This window comes from Acomys russatus, chromosome 16 (genome assembly GCF_903995435.1).
Source record: "Acomys russatus chromosome 16, mAcoRus1.1, whole genome shotgun sequence".
NCBI classification, from domain to species: domain Eukaryota; kingdom Metazoa; phylum Chordata; class Mammalia; order Rodentia; family Muridae; genus Acomys; species Acomys russatus.
The window spans coordinates 46,399,680-46,414,912 of NC_067152.1; the positions used below are offsets into that span (position 1 = coordinate 46,399,680).

Sequence of the window (15,233 nt, forward strand, 5' to 3'; positions counted from 1 at the left end):
GGGCATTTCTCCGCAGCTCGGCTCGCGGCCGCGCCCGCCGCCGCCGCCGCCCGGCCCCGCGCCCATGCAGGCCATCAAGTGCGTGGTGGTCGGCGACGGGTGAGTGCGTTGTCCGGTGCGGCAGGGGCGGAGGGGCTGGCAGGCGGCTGCGGGGTGCGGCTCGGCGGGGCGGGGCGAACAGACGCGCGGGGGTCCTGGCGAGGCTGCTCCGCCGCGCCCCCGGAGCCCGGCCGCGTGCGTCCAGGGCCTGGTGGGGTGGGGGTGGGAGGGTCAGGCTCAGGCTGCCCACCTCCTTCGCCCAGGCACACCTGATGCTGCCCGGCCTCTGCCCGGTGCTCGCGGTGGGTGGGGCCGGGCCTCACCTGCGCTGATTCCTGGGTGGCTCCACCCTCGCGCCAGCCACCCGAGGTGCCGGGAGCTCTGACGCCCCTGTGCGTTGCGGCGCGCTCTATCCAGGGTTGTGAGCCCTCGCAGCCGCGCCCACTACTGTGGCCCCTCGCAGGCTAGCCTGCCCTGGTTCTTTTCTGTCAGCCCCCCCATGTGGCTGCAGATCTGCTGGGCTACGACGGACCCACCCCGCCCCAGTCACCCAAACTAACCTCTAGCTCAGTGGGAGCGGGCTGCCCTTTTGCGGGGTGGGGCGGGGGCGGGGGTAGGGATGGAGGCTCGGTCCCGGAGCCACGTGGGCTGAACCTCTTTCCACAGTGCCGTGGGGAAGACGTGCCTGCTGATCAGCTACACGACCAAACGCCTTCCCGGGAGAGTATATCCCCACAGTGTGAGTGCGTGGGGGTGGGCGGTAGCTCTCTGGCCACTAGCGGTTCTGGGTTTCCGTGGTGAGGCTGAGGCACTGGCTATAGAGTTTGGGTTCTGTGTGGGGTCCGGTAGCCTGGCATCCGTGCCCAGCCTAGCCTTCCCACTTTGCAGCTTCGACAACTACTCGGCCAACGTGATGGTGGATGGGAAGCCGGTCAACCTGGGGCTGTGGGACACCGCTGGCCAGGAAGACTACGACAGGCTTCGGCCACTCTCCTATCCTCAAACTGTAAGTGGCAAGAGGGCCAACTCCAGGCGCTGGGTGGCTCCCGAAGGGGGAGGAGACACGGGCTACTTGGACACCCTGTGATCAGTTCTTTCTGGTCCTTCCTCTGTAGGACGTCTTTCTGATCTGCTTCTCCTTGGTGAGCCCGGCCTCCTTTGAGAACGTCCGAGCCAAGGTAGAGTGGGCCTGGGGTCCTAGCAGAAGGCACACCCCCACTGAGCACAGGTCTCTCCCAGTGATCTTTCCTGCTGAGGGAGGCGCTGAAGGGGTCAGGGTGTGGGGGAGAACAGCTCACCACTGGCCATTGAGCTGCGGGCAGTCCCAGGACTCCCTGCATGGGTGTCTTTTATTTTTAAAGATTCATTTATTAAGTATAGACTGTTCTGCCTGCATGTACACCTGAAGGCCAGAAGAGGGCAGCAGATCTCATTATAAACTGTTACGGTTGCTGGGACTTGAACTCAGGACCTTTGAAAGAGCAGGCAGTGCTCTTAACCTCTGAGCCATCTCTCCAGCCCTGGGTGGCCATCTTTGTTCACTGCCAAACCCAACAGACTCTTAGTCACTCTGTTTTTTTTTTTTTTTTTTTTTTTTTTTTTTTGGTTTTTCGAGACAGGGTTTCTCTGTGTACCCTTGGCTGTCCTGGACTCACTTTGTAGACCAGGCTGGCTTCGAACTCACAGCAATCCGCCTGCCTCTGCCTCCCGAGTGCTGGGATTAAAGGCGTGCGCCACCACGCCCGGCCTCTTAGTCACTCTGTAAAGCAGGAAGAGCCAAGTGTGTCTGGGGAAAAGCCTCAGGAACTGGGGTCTGCTTTGGGCAGACTGGGGGGCCCCTGAAGCCTGAAAGGTCAGAATCTCTGTTCCCACAGTGGTACCCAGAGGTGCGGCACCACTGCCCACACACGCCCATCCTTCTGGTGGGCACCAAGCTGGACCTCCGAGATGACAAGGACACCATTGAACGGCTGCGGGACAAGAAGCTAGCGCCCATCACCTACCCACAAGGCCTGGCCATGGCCAGAGAGATCGGTGAGAAAGCATGGGGCGGAGGTTGGGGGTGTGCTTGGAGGAGGTTGCCCTGCCTCTGCTGCCCCCTTTCTCACTATCTGTCCTCCCCTGCGATGACTGCTCCTAGGTTCTGTCAAGTACCTGGAGTGCTCTGCCCTGACCCAGAGAGGTCTGAAGACAGTGTTTGATGAGGCCATCCGGGCCGTACTCTGCCCACCTCCGGTGAAGAAGCCAGGCAAGAAGTGCACTGTCTTCTAGAACCCTGTGTGGCCAGCCTGGCTCAAGTGTGGAGCTGTCTGGTGTCCCTGAGTCCGCTGTGGGAGGTGTTGGGGGAGGGGAGCATGGGGGCAAGGCTGGGGTGATGGGGTCCTGTCTCCCATGCCTCCTTTTTCTGGGATTTAACTCTAGCCTCCCCTGGGCCCTATGGGAGGCCAGGAGGGAGCAGGGTCTCCCTCGGGGCTGTAGGGGTGGGTCCAGGGGAGCCCCAGGATGGGCTTCCCTGGAGGGAAGGGTGGGGGGTGGGTTTTGTTCATCACGTTCCAGGAAAGAGTGGCCCCTTCTTATTTTATACAATAAACCTTCACCGCCCCCTTTGTCTCACTGTCTGCGTCTGCTCACCCTCCGCGCTGTGCTTGCCCCAGCCACTCCCCTAAGGAGGGCAAAGAGGCTGGCATTCCTCGCAGTGCCTTGGACCACACAATTCCAAAGGAAGCTCTGAGCCTAACACACCCTAGGTGAGGGAGGCAACACCTCTCAGATCAAAGCAGGCGTATGCACACTTAGCTGTATGCAGGATGGCCTCTGTGTGCAGACCTGGAGGACCCGCTGCAGCAGGCTCATTGAGCTGACAAGAACAGTCTATAAAGTCTCCTGGAGCTCCCACCAGGACCCAGGAGGCAGAGGCAGGTGGATCTCTGTGAGTTTGAGCCCAGCCTCGTCTACAAAGTGAGCCTGGGGCAGCCAGGGCTACACAGAGAAAGAAACCCTGTCTATAAAAGAAGAAAAAAAGTTTCTTGGAAGCCTACTTGACCCATCTCTGTCTGGTATGAGATGCTGACTGAAGTGAAGGGGGCAGCCCCAGAGACCCAAAGTTATGGTCTGGCAACTCGAACTTCGCCCCAGAGGCCACAGGCCATCTCAGGGACGGCCAGAGGATGTTCTGCAGCCACACACATCATCCTCTGAGGTGCATGTAGGCGGTCTGTGCTGACTCAGAAACCGGGTTTGGTTCCCCCCCCCCCAGGAAGTTTGCCAGCCAGTTGTTTAATGGCTCTTATTAATAATTAAATTGTACAACTTAGTTGTGCTGAGAACAAAATTAGCAAATTCATCATTTCCTAGTTAATATATGTTGCTGTCTTCTGCACCTCATATTGTTATTTATGGGGTACTCCTCACCCCCGTGTCCCCCCAGCCCCACATCAAGCTGCCCACTCGCTGTCATTTCATGTTGAGTTGGAGGTTCCCCCCCAAACTGCACAGACCAGGGCTTGACTTATCGGTGGCCCAGACCACTGGGACTCAGATATTGCAAATTAAATACACCAGGATTCTATGTTGCAAGTAGCACAAAGGGTTGTGGGAATGTTCAAGTTTTAGAGTATAGTTAATCAACTCAACAAAAAAGCTGTTCGGCTTATTGGCAAACTAGTAACCTGTGCCACCTTTCTCTGGTGTGGGCTACTCGCTGGCTTGCAAGTAAGGTCACTGGCATTCACATCAGAGTCACACAGAGCCTTTGCTCAGCACCAACCCAAACCCACAGCTCCACCCTGAAACCTCTAGGCAGACCGTCTTTAGAAAAATTGACCAACCTCTTGAGGGTCCAGCCTTCTAGAAGAACCTGGCTTCTGCCCCATGCCTGGGAGCTGGCCAGGCATGAATGTGTGGGAGCTGGGGGCTACACCTGCTGTGGGTCACAGATGGCACAGATCTCTGCCTATCTAAGAGTCGGCACACAGGCTGGGCAGAGAGGTTTATTGGGTTGGACAGAGGGCAGTGTCCCGAGCAGAGCATTGGTGGACGGTCTCAGGTAGCCAGGAAACCCCCATCCACCGGCAGAGCGGAGCCAGTGGTCATGCTACTCCGGTTGCTCAGGAGGAAGAGGATGGTGTCTACCACATTACCCACCTCTGTAGGGAGCGGAGGTCAAGAGCATAGATGCAGGAGGCATCCCTCATCCAGCCCAACCGAACCCCCCCCCGGGCCCCCACCCCCACCCCCACCCGGACCCAGGCAAGCACCAGGTCTGGACTCCTGCCTAACTTACCAGCAAACTTGCCAAGCGGGATTCGATCTAGCATAACCTTGGCCTTGTGGGGGTCACTCCAGTTGGCCCGGCCCATGGGTGTCATCACCACCGTTGGGTTTACTGCATTCACACGGATCTGCAAAGAGGCGGGCACGGGAAATGCCGTGGGAGGGTGCCCTGGCCATAAGGACTGCTCGGAGGAGTTGCTCCAGCCCAACGCACCTTGTGGGGCCCAAGCTCTAGCGCCATCATCTTGGTCAGCATGTCCAGCGCACCCTTTGTAGAACCTGTAAGGAGGGTTGTTGTAGAGCCCAAACTGGCCCCCGGGAGCAGGGAGGGGACCATGCCCGGCTGGGATTACTCACAGTAAACAGTATGGTTGGTCAGTGCTCGCTGGGAGGCCTGGCTGGAGACGTTCACAATGGCCCCTGGGACTCCGCGGGCTATCATCCCCTTGGCCACAATCTGAAATGTTGAGGGACATGAAACAGGACTAGCACTCTTCTTCAGGGTCCTCGCTCCAGCCGGGTAGGGCGGCTCACCTGAGACACCTGGATGACAGCCCGAAAATTCACACTGAAGGACCTAGGAGTGAATGGACGGCCTGGTCAGGCACAGGACTAGGGGCGGCAGCTGGAGATGGTTTGGTTCCCCCAACCCCTGCTGCCTTACATGTCACAGGCCTCCTTGGTGACCTCCAGGAAGGGCTGCAACAGAGCCACCGCAGCATTGTTGACCAGCAGGTCCACGGGTCCCACATTGCTTAGGGCCTTTTCTGTGGCCTCCCAGTCTGCCAGGTCCACACACACAGGCTCCACGCCAGGACACTGTGTGTGTGTGTGTGTGTGTGTTGGAGAAAAGCAAAGCCATGAGCAACTGTGTCCCAAGAAAGTGCCGCTGCTTTCGCCTCTTCCACCTGGGAGAGTTGGACCTGGGAAGGGGACTCTCAACTGAAGAGGGGGGCGTGGGGGGGGGGGGGGGGCGGTGTTTCCAGCTACAGCAGCAAATTGCGAGGTGAACTGGGAGACACAGCTCCACCTCTGGGCAGTGCAGTTCCTCTTTGCCTAGCATTCTTGGACCCAGGACTGCTCCCTCCTCGGACATTCCAGTCTCTTCTAAACTCTGGGAGCCAGGATGTCCTAATGGACCACCGACCTCTTGCACCGGGCTCGCGCGGGCCGAGGAAGGAGTGCCCCGGGGGCTCCCACGCCAACGGCAGGCGCAGGGCCTGCGGTGAGAAGCGCGCCGCGGGTGACGGTGTAAAGGGCGCAGCGCGTCTCACACAGCGACTAACGCTAACCCTAACCCTCGCGGCCTCTGGACCCAGTGCCTACCTCGCGGACCAGGCTGTCAAGGTCCTCTCGGGTCCGGCTCACGGCCACGACGTGTGCGCCCGCCGCCTGCAGCGCCAGCACCGTGCTGCGCCCGATGCCTGAGGCAAGCAAGCGTTAGCGCGGGGACCCCGTCTCCCTGCCGCCAGCGCCCCTCGCCCGCCGCCTTACCTTTGCCTGCGCCGGTGACCAGCGCCCGCCGGCCTGCAAGCCCCAGGTCCATGGTGGCCTAGTCTGGTCCAGCCCCGGGGCAGGACGGACTTGGAGTTCCGGAATCAGGGGTGGGGCGAGGAGAGCCAATCGCAGGGGCAGCGTCCTGAAGAGGGCGGGGATATTGAAATAAAAGCTGGGTCTGTCGTGCTGATTGGATGTGCGGAAGTGGGCGTGGCAGAGGCGGGGCTCTGAGAACCAAGGGACGCAGCTTCTCAAATTTGCTGCGGACTTGACCCAAAAGTAGAGGGGAGAATCATCGGCCTGCGAACCCTGGTCAGCATGCATGGTTTCCACTGGCAAGAAGATCTCCACGAAAAGCGTGGTAATTTTTCCAGGAGTCGCGTGAACACTCGTAAACCTGAGAGGCATGTCTGAAAACATTTCTATGTGCTCTTTCCCCAGGCCTGGGAATGGGTGACAATAAAGGAAGGAAACTGGACATCTAAAGCGGGAGGTGATGACGCTACCTGTAATATCAGCACTCGGGAGGCAGAGGCAGGAGGATATCTGTGAGTTTGAAGCCAGCTTGGCCTAAAAAGTGAGTTTCAGGATAGCCAGGGCTATACAGTGAAAATCTATTTTGGGGGAAACAAGCAAACAAAACAAAACAAGAGCCAGACAGTGGTGCACACCTGTAATCCCAGCGCTCTGGAGGCAGAGGCAGGTTGATCTCTGAGTTTGAGGCCAGCCTGGTCTACAAAGTGAGTCCAGGACAGCCAAGGCTAACACAGAGAAATTCTGTCTCAGAAAAAAGAAAGAAAGACCAAAATAAATAAATAAACAAATAAAGGCCTGAGTTAGCATCCAGGGGAGCTGCTGCAGCCCAAGATGACCTCACTCAGCTTGCATCAGGCCACTAGCCCCTTACAGAGAGTAAGCAGACAGGAAGAGAGAGGATTTGAGGGTGTACGTGGCCAGACAGACACTGCTTTCTAAGGCTCAGGAGCCACTTACAGATGAATGAATGGCCAGGTGTGCACTGGGTCTTCCTATGAGAAGTTTGCAGAGGCAGGTGGATCGCAGTGAGTTCAAGGCCAGCCTGGTTTACAAAGCGAGTCCAGGACAGCCAAGGGTACACAGAGAAACCCTGTCTTAAAAAACCAAAACAAACAAACAAACAAAACAAAGAAAGAAAGAAAAAGAGAAAAAAGAAGTTTGCTGTTAGGGTCATGGTGAGGAAGACCAACACTACGGCTTTGAGGACCCACTCTGGCCAGTAGAAGGGATCTGGTGACTGGAGGGGCTTTGGGCCAAATACACCGTTCTGGAAGTCAGCTACAGGGGCTCAGTGGATGGGAGCACTGGCTGCTCTCCCAAAGAACTTGGGTTTGCTTCCCAGCATACAAATGGCAGCTCCCAACCATGGGTTCTGGGGTAACCCGTGCCGTCTTCTGGTCTGTGTGGGCGGGCACGTGATGCACAGACATACAGGCAGAGGGCACTCATACGTATAAAATAATAGTGATTTTTTTTTTAATTAAAGGAAAGAAAACAGCTGGAGGATAGACAGGCGAGGGCTCCCTCCTCATCCTTGATCTACTCGCCTCTGCTAAAGGGCATTCTGCAAACAGGGCCACCTGCTCCCAACCTTGAACAGCACCCAGCCTGCCCTACACCTAGACCCAGCTGCTTAGACCTCACTAGTGCCTCAGGGTTCCAGGATGTGGACAAATCTCACTCACTGTTCTGTGGTCCTGGGTGCACACAGATGCAGCTCCGGTCACTCTCTGGAGAGAGGCACTTTCAGAGCCTGTGCCCTGTGCTCTCTTGAGCTCTTACCTGAACCCACCATGCCACTTGCCCTGAGTGGGAACCTGTGCCAACTCAGATGGTTGCCCACCTGAGGCCCAGCAGACTACCAGATGCCTCAGGCCAAAGCAAGCAGGCACAGGAGAACCTGCCAGGGCATGCAAGACGCTGAGAAGCCTGGGTTCAGGCCAGGGTGACACACCAGTGAGCCAGCTGTGAATGCATCAGCCAGGTTTGGGCAACCTTCTTAGCATGGTTTTATGTATGGTCCAGCAGGGAAATGGACATGGGCTCCACCAGAGAAGAAAGCGAGATTACAATCGCACCCCTGCAGCTTCTCTCTGGCACTGAGACCAGAGGTGACCTTTGACCTTCTCCCTCCCTTCCCCTGATTGCCAGATTGGGGGTCAGAGCACCAACAGGCACCAAACCCACGAATGGAAAGGAATGGGCACTAAGGGGAGGGGCGTGACAACACAGATTCCTTCTTTTCAGATGAGCCACTGCCTTTTGGTCACACTGGTCAAGAGGCACAGTTGGGATTGGATTGCAGGCTTTGAGGTGAAATGCCTGTGGCGGGACTTGAGCAAGCATCCAGCTTTGCAACAGGGCACACCCAAGGAGACGTGTGCAGTGGTTCGGGAACATGGTGGCACATTTATTTAGGCGAATGAGGACAGCAAAGCAGACAAAGAGGACAGAAGTCCAAGGTGCTGAGCTTGGAGAGGTTCTGGGGTCGAACAATAACATGGGGGCGGAGCCGTGAGCTGTGTGGAGGGCGGGGCTGTGCCCTGGGGGCGGGGTCATGAGATCGGTAGAAGCTTTGACAGACAGGCCTCCAGGGTCCACAGCATCTGGGCAGTCTAGGAAGCCAGGTAACCAGCATCCACGAGGATGCCAGAGCCGCTGGTGGAGGCGCTGCTGTCGCTGAGCAGGAAGAGGATGCTGTTGACCACGTCCTCCACCTCTGCGGGAGAGCAGACCAGTCAAAGGCCTTTGCTTGGTGGCTGCTGGGAGCCAACACTGATTCCCTCAGCCCCTGTCCCCAGCTGACCTGCGAACTTCCTCAGCGGGTGGCGTTCCTTAAGTTTCCTGGCAAACTCGGGGTCTGCAGAGACTTTCTTGCCCATGTCAGTCAGCACCACAGTGGGGTTCACGGAGTTTACCCGGATCTGGAGTCAGAAGCCACAGCTGGTGTCACAGCCAATGAACTAGCCCTCCCCATCACACAGGTCAGGACCACCCCAGGACAAGCCTGAGGAGCTTGCTTCCTCTGTCCAGCTGAGCACTGACCGCACTGCCCAGAGCCTCGTGTCCACCTCTGTAAGCCTCAACCCCACCCCCCAGCCCCGCCCCAAGTGCCCATCCTCTGTCCCTCGGGTGTGGCCCAGCCCCTGTGCCTACCTTGTGTGGCCCCAGCTCCATGGCCATGGCCTTGGTCAGCATTGTCATGGCGCCCTTGGTGGAGCCTGTGGGGGAGTGGGGAATGCTGAGGACCCTTTAACTACTCTTTCATGGGGCTCCCCAAAAACCTGGACTCCTGTAGTTTTTAGAGGGTGCACTCACTGTAAGTTATCAACTGAGGAAAGGTGACATGGGCCACCATGCTGGAGACATTGACAATGGACCCCGCCACTCCACGGTTGATCATGTCCCTGGCTACCATCTGGAAGACAGAGCTGTGGGTAGGTCACCTCGCCCCACCCCACCCTCTCCAGGCGTTCCTCTGGGCCAACAAGCCTCCTACCATCTCACCTGGGACACCTGAAACACGGCACGAAGATTGACATTGAAGGACCTGGCAGGAGGGGACAATAATGGCCTCCTACACCTCTGGCCTCAGCAGCCCTCCCCAGCCTGCCCACCCTCCCCTGCTGAGTGTCCACCTGTCGAAGGCCTCCTTGGTAATTTCCAGGAAGGGCTGCATGATAACCAGGGCCGCATTGTTGACCAGCAGGTCCACAGGGCCGATGCCGCCCAGCGCCTTCTCTGTGGCCTCCCAGTCACCCAGGTCCACACACACAGGCTCTATCCCGGGACACTGTGGATGGGTGACATTGTTTGGTAGCCTGAGGCATTGTTCCAGCCACTTTCTGAGGTGTCCCTGTGGGTGGGGAGCAGGCCCAGGTGAGGCGGGGTGTGTGCCTTACCTCTTTGGCAAGGCTGAGCAAGTCTGCGTTGGTACGAGTCACGGCAACTACTTTGGCTCCCGAGGCATGCAGGGCTTTAACAGTGTCGCGCCCAATCCCTGCAGAGAGGAAATATGGTTGGGACAAGGGCCCTATATACCTGGGTCACAGCTAGAGTCAGGGTCCCAAGTGGAAGTAAAGACCCTACATGGCAGCTGGCTCGTGGTGGACCCCAAGGAAGGATGCCTCTGGTGGCTGTCATATGGGACCTAGGAGCTAGGAGCTAGTGAAACAGGTATTGTGATGGCTAGGGTGGGTTGTCATCCTGTCCTGGTGCGTCTCCAGCCTGGTGACATAAGCCAGTCAGTCCTAGTCAATGCGAGGCAGGTTCAGAAGGGCTGAGCTGTGACAAGGTCACCTTGGGCAGTGTTGAGCCTGCCCCCCTGCCTCTCCCCAGTGCGGTCTTCCCCCACCTGCTCACACTCACCTTTCCCTGCCCCTGTCACCAGGGCCCTCAGGCCACTGAAGTTCAGCTTCATGCTGTTGGCACCAGCGTCCTCCTGCAGCAAGACATGAGCACCCTTTTTTATGGCTGGGCTAGCAGGCGGGGCAAGGGTGGAGCTTGGAGCCGAGTGGGCTGGCCAAGGTGGCATGGCCCACTTCCTGCAAGGGCAGACCACTTACTCCCCAAATATGGCAGCCAGCTACTTATTAGAGTTTGAAGAAGAAATGAAAAACCGTGTGCACACACCTGGGAGAGGGGCCAGCACAGACATGTCACAGGAAAGCATGAGGCCTGAGGATGAAATTCATTTTCTTTTGTCTGACGCTTGGTCTTCGGCCCTCATTACGTATGAGGCAAACTTTGTCCTGCTCGGCCACACTCCTAGTCCAGGAGAATAGAAATTTTGGTTTTCTGATTTTTGCCTTCTTTGGGCATCAGTAGCTGGTGACAATTTTAATGGAAGAGAAGCCGCACTTTCCAGTCAGTTGTGGGTGCTTCAGTCCAGCTGACAGGCCAGAACAGCTGTGCCCGTGGGCATACTGTCCCAGCACTGGCAGCTCTCAGGAGATAATCCAGCATCCGGGATTGCTCTGTGCTCCCGGGGTAAAGGAAGTCTCCAGTAAACAAGAGTGGTGATCCGATCCCTGGCCTAGCTAGGGCAGGTGGCTTAGGTGACAGCTTGAGGCAAAACTCTTCCCACGCAACCCCTAGCCCCACATCCCAGAAGTCTGTCACTCTCTTCCCAGGCTTGTCCCAGGGCACCTCCACCTGGTGACCATACTGAGGTGACCACTGCCCTCTGAAGTGAGACTCCCCATTCTCAGAGCAGATGGATGGATCCTTCTGGGAAGTTTTAGAACCAGAGGATTAACCTTCCATCCTCTTTCTATATCTAGATGTTGTCTACCTGGTGCCAAGCCCTTCCTGACCTTGTGTGACTTCTTTTTTAGGGGGCTGGGAGCAGGGGGTGTGGCGGGGCATAAGGCAGCTGTACCAAGCAGCAGGTTTGGATGCACCAAGCATCTCAGGGACGTCCCAAGGAGGTGTGCTTAGGCCCCTGCTCGCTGCTTTCCCTTCTTGATGACAAGTTCCATGCAGCGCCTGAGTGACCCTCAGGAAGAGGGCAGATATGTGCTCAGTCCTGCATAGGTCAGGGTAGATGCCCCGTGAGCCTCCAAGGCTTTGCAAGTCTCTGCTTCCCGTTTCTCCATAGGAAAGCTGAGGCTGCACACGCGTGGGGGTTCTCAAGGTCTGCATCAGCCCTCATGTCGACATAGAAAGCATTTTCATCACTGAGCCATCTCCTCAGCCCCAATTTCCCTCTTTGTTTCAGTTAAAATTCTGGAGAAACTGAGAACCAGCAAGGTCAACAAGTCACATTGACTTATTGTTTTCTTTGCTCCTCCCCGCCCCCACAAGACAGGGTTTCTCTGTGTAGCCTTAGCTGTCCTGGAACTCACTTTGACTCTGGTAGACCAGGTTGGCCTTGGACTCAGAGATCTGCCCAGAACAGACTAAAGGCATGCCACCCAGAATCTTTGTTTCCTTGGACACAGTCCTGCCCACCAACAGCAGTGATGGTAAGTTGTGGTCGAGACAGTATGGCCTACACAGTCTCAATGATAGTCTCTAGCCCTTAAAACACAGTCATGTTGACTTCTGCCCTAAATATTAGTGGCTCGCAATTTGGCCTGTGCTGTAAGGCACTGTCCTTGGGCCAAACCACTTCAGAACTGTGGAGAGTTGGCCACCAGCTGGCTCAAGAAGGGCTTTTTAAGGCCACTTGGAGTAAGTTTATGCATTGTTGTTGTTGTTTTTATAATTTGGTCAATATAGCCAGGTAGTGGTGGCACACACCTTTAATCCCAGCCCTTGGGAGGCAGAGGCTGGAGGATCACTGTGAGTTCGAGGCCAGCCTGGTCTACAAAATGAGTCCACGACAGGCAAGGCTACACAGAGAAACCCTGTCTTGAAAAACAACAACAACGAGCCGGACGTGGTGGCGCACGCCTTTAATCCCAGCACTCAGGAGGCAGAGGCAGGCGGATCGCTGTGAGTTCGAGGCCAGCCTGGTCTACAAAGTGAGTCCAGGATGGCCAAGGCTACACAGAGAAACCCTGTCTCAAACAACAACAACAACAACAACAACAACAACAACAATAATACTTTGGTCAATACATTGGTGATATCAAGAAAAGGGAAAGAAGTGGTTGTTTACCACAAACTCGCTGTGGCAGCTGCATGTGGGCAGAGGCAGCACACAGGCTCCCCCACTGTGAGACCCTTCGCAGATCGCCATCGCCTCCAGAAGGCTGTAATTACACAGTCTCTGATACAAAAGTTCCAGAACAACTGTTCTGTATTTTCAAGCAATACTGATTCAATTTGGGAAAAGTGTATTCTGAAGGAAAACTAAGGATTGGGACCAGTGAAAGCAACTCTGATAATTTCTGAGGTAAAAATCTATTTGTTCTAGTTTCCTTTCTATTGCTGTGACAAACACTATAACCAAAAGCAACTCGGGAAGCTGGGTGTGGTGGCGCATGCCTTTAATCCCAGCACTCAGGGAGGCAGAGACAGGCTGATCTTTGTGAGTTCAAGGCCAGCCTGGTCTACAGAGTGAGTCCAGAACAGCCAGGGATACACAGAGACCCTGTCTTGGGGGGGGGGGGACAAGAGAGAGAAAGACACAGAGAGAGGCCAGAGCAGGAACCCCGAGGCAGAAATCAAAGCAGACGGCATGGAGGACTAGTTTACTCCTCTGGCTTCCTCAACCTGGAACTCACTGTGTGGAACTCACAACTTGGCCTCAGACTCACAGAGATCCACCTGCCTCTGCCTCATGACTGCTAAGATTAAAGGTGTGTGACACCATAACCTGCGTGTGGTTACGTCCCAGGACCCCCTGCCCAGGGATGACCCTGCTCACAACACCCGCTAAGGGGGACAACAGCCCACAGACTTGCCACAGGTCAATATGATGAAGGTGACCTCTCAGTTCCGACCCCTCCGTTGGGGGCTCAGCAGTTCAGAGCACTTGCTGCTCTTGTAGGTGACCTGAGTTCAGTTCCCAGCTCCCTTCCCCCATGCGTCACAACTGTCTGTGGCTCCAGTTCCAGGGACTCTGACGCTCCCTTCTGCCTTCCATGGGCACCAGGCACACACGTAGTGCATGGATATGCATAAAAAAGGTCCTTTAAGGCTGGGCGTGGTGGCGCACGCCTTTAATCCCAGCACTCGGGAGGCAGAGGCAGGAGGATCACTGTGAGTTCGAGGCCAGCCTGGTCTACAAAGTGAGTTCAGGACAGCCAGGGCTACACAGAGAAACCCTGTCTCAAAAAAACAAAAACAAAAAACAAAACAAAACAAAAATTCTTTATAAAAATCTCCACTTCCCAGATATATCTAGCTTGATGTCAAGTTGACAAAAACTAACCAGCATATAATTCTTTGACAAATGACAGGCAGCTGCCATTTTCTATGAGGAATATTCTGAGGGTTCAGTACTATAAATTCATCAGTAAAATTCTGTGTTTGGTTGGTTGGTTGGTTGGTTTTGGTTTTTCGAGACAGGGTTTCTCTGTGTAGCCTTGGCTGTCCTGGACTCACTTTATAGACCAGGCTGGCCTCGAACTCACAGCGATCTGCCTGTCTCTGACTTCCGAGTGCTGGGATTAAAAGCACTCTTCTACAAGTCTAGCAGAAAGAATTCTGTCTCCCCAAAACCGTTTGAGAACAATTTGCCAAAGTAACACTTCATGGAGCCTCAAATACCCTGGTGCTCATCTCTTTCCAACAATGCCTTGCACTGTACAGCCACAGCCCCAAAATCTTGAAGTTGATGTGGGTATCCACTATGGAGGCCTCAGCTCTGTCCAGTGAGGAACTCACAACAAAGGCCACAGGCCAGGCCCATGTGGGGCCTCTTGGCATCGCACCTCTATAGTCCCTGGTACTCGGCCTACCTCTGTCTTTTCTTTTCTTTAGGTTTTTTTTTTTCTTTCCATTTTTTCTGTGTAGCCTTGGCCGTCCTAGACTCGATTTGTAGACCAGGCTGGCCTCGAACTCACAGCGATCTGCCTGCTTCTGCCTCCCAAGTGCTGGGATTAAAGGGGTGCACCACCACGCCCGGCTACCTCTGCCTTTTCTATCTTCCACACTTTGTGTGTTTACGTGTGCAGATACCAGTGTGTGCACATAGACACTGGACACCAGAGGTGTCGTCTTCAGCTGTTCTCCATCTTCTAGTTTTTTATATTCATTGTTACTATTTACTATATTTTTCTATTGTGTTGTGTTGTGTTGTGTTGTGTTAGTTACCGCATGCCCATGCAGTCACACACACAGGCCATTGCACTAACACGGATGTCAGAAGACAACCTATGGGTGTTGAGTCTCTTCTTCTACCTGCTAAGCCACCTAAAATTCCTTGTCTGGGGAAGCCTGTTGGTGGTGGCGCACGCCTTTAGTCCCAGCACTCGGGAGGCAGAGGTAGGTGGATTTTCATGAGTTCAAAGCCAGCCTGGTCTACAGAGTCCCAGGACAGCCAGGGCTACACAGAGAAATCCTGTCTTCAAAACAAACAAACAAACAAACAAACAAATTCTTGCACTGGAAGAGACATAAACATGGCAGGCCTTCCTTCCCAGGGTTCCAAGGGCAAACCAAGGCTGATTCCATAAAGTTATCACTTCCAGGGGTGTGCTGCCTCCACAGGACCATGCTGTTTGCAGAAAGCCTTTATCCAGCAGGAAGAAGGTTCCCTGTAGCTTCATGTAACCCCTCTCCCAGCCCCCCATGCCCTGTATGCTCTAGGCCCCCTCCCCTAGGCCACATACAATTATGACGCAGTTGCATACACATGTTAAACCTGAAATTTTTGAGTAGAAAGACCAAACCCAAGACCAAATTAAAGCTTCATTTACTACCGACCAGGAAGGTGGACACCAGCCGGGGCCGTAGCTGGGATTCCCAGAGCTCAGCGCCTATAAAGACCAAACCCT

At 55.3% G+C, this 15,233-nt stretch overlaps 3 protein-coding genes across 3 annotated transcripts; 1 reads left to right on the forward strand and 2 right to left on the reverse strand.

The window, feature by feature from the left end:
• Positions 1–64: 64 nt before the first annotated feature.
• On the forward strand, positions 65–2,338 carry Rac3 (Rac family small GTPase 3). The gene is given in 7 exon segments (XM_051159240.1): positions 65–99; positions 706–745; positions 747–778; positions 928–1,045; positions 1,155–1,217; positions 1,914–2,073; positions 2,180–2,338. Coding segments are annotated over 7 exon segments (579 nt in total). The 3' UTR covers positions 2,311–2,338.
• Positions 2,339–4,080: 1,742 nt separating this feature from the next.
• On the reverse strand, positions 4,081–5,968 carry Dcxr (dicarbonyl and L-xylulose reductase). The gene is made up of 8 exons (XM_051159307.1): positions 5,806–5,968; positions 5,638–5,735; positions 4,976–5,130; positions 4,846–4,888; positions 4,669–4,768; positions 4,526–4,590; positions 4,248–4,439; positions 4,081–4,182 (listed from the first exon to the last, which is right to left on the reverse strand). Exons 1-8 carry the CDS (start codon positions 5,855–5,857, stop codon positions 4,081–4,083), a joined length of 807 nt encoding a protein of 268 aa, XP_051015264.1. The 5' UTR covers positions 5,858–5,968.
• Positions 5,969–8,233: 2,265 nt separating this feature from the next.
• Positions 8,234–10,378, reverse strand: LOC127200844 (carbonyl reductase [NADPH] 2). Its single transcript, XM_051159308.1, has 8 exons — positions 10,213–10,378; positions 9,747–9,877; positions 9,483–9,637; positions 9,352–9,394; positions 9,163–9,262; positions 9,001–9,065; positions 8,651–8,768; positions 8,234–8,563 (listed from the first exon to the last, which is right to left on the reverse strand). The coding sequence occupies exons 1-8, from the start codon at positions 10,376–10,378 to the stop codon at positions 8,460–8,462; spliced, it is 882 nt and encodes a 293-aa protein (XP_051015265.1). The 3' UTR covers positions 8,234–8,459.
• Between the last annotated feature and the right edge of the window lie 4,855 nt (positions 10,379–15,233).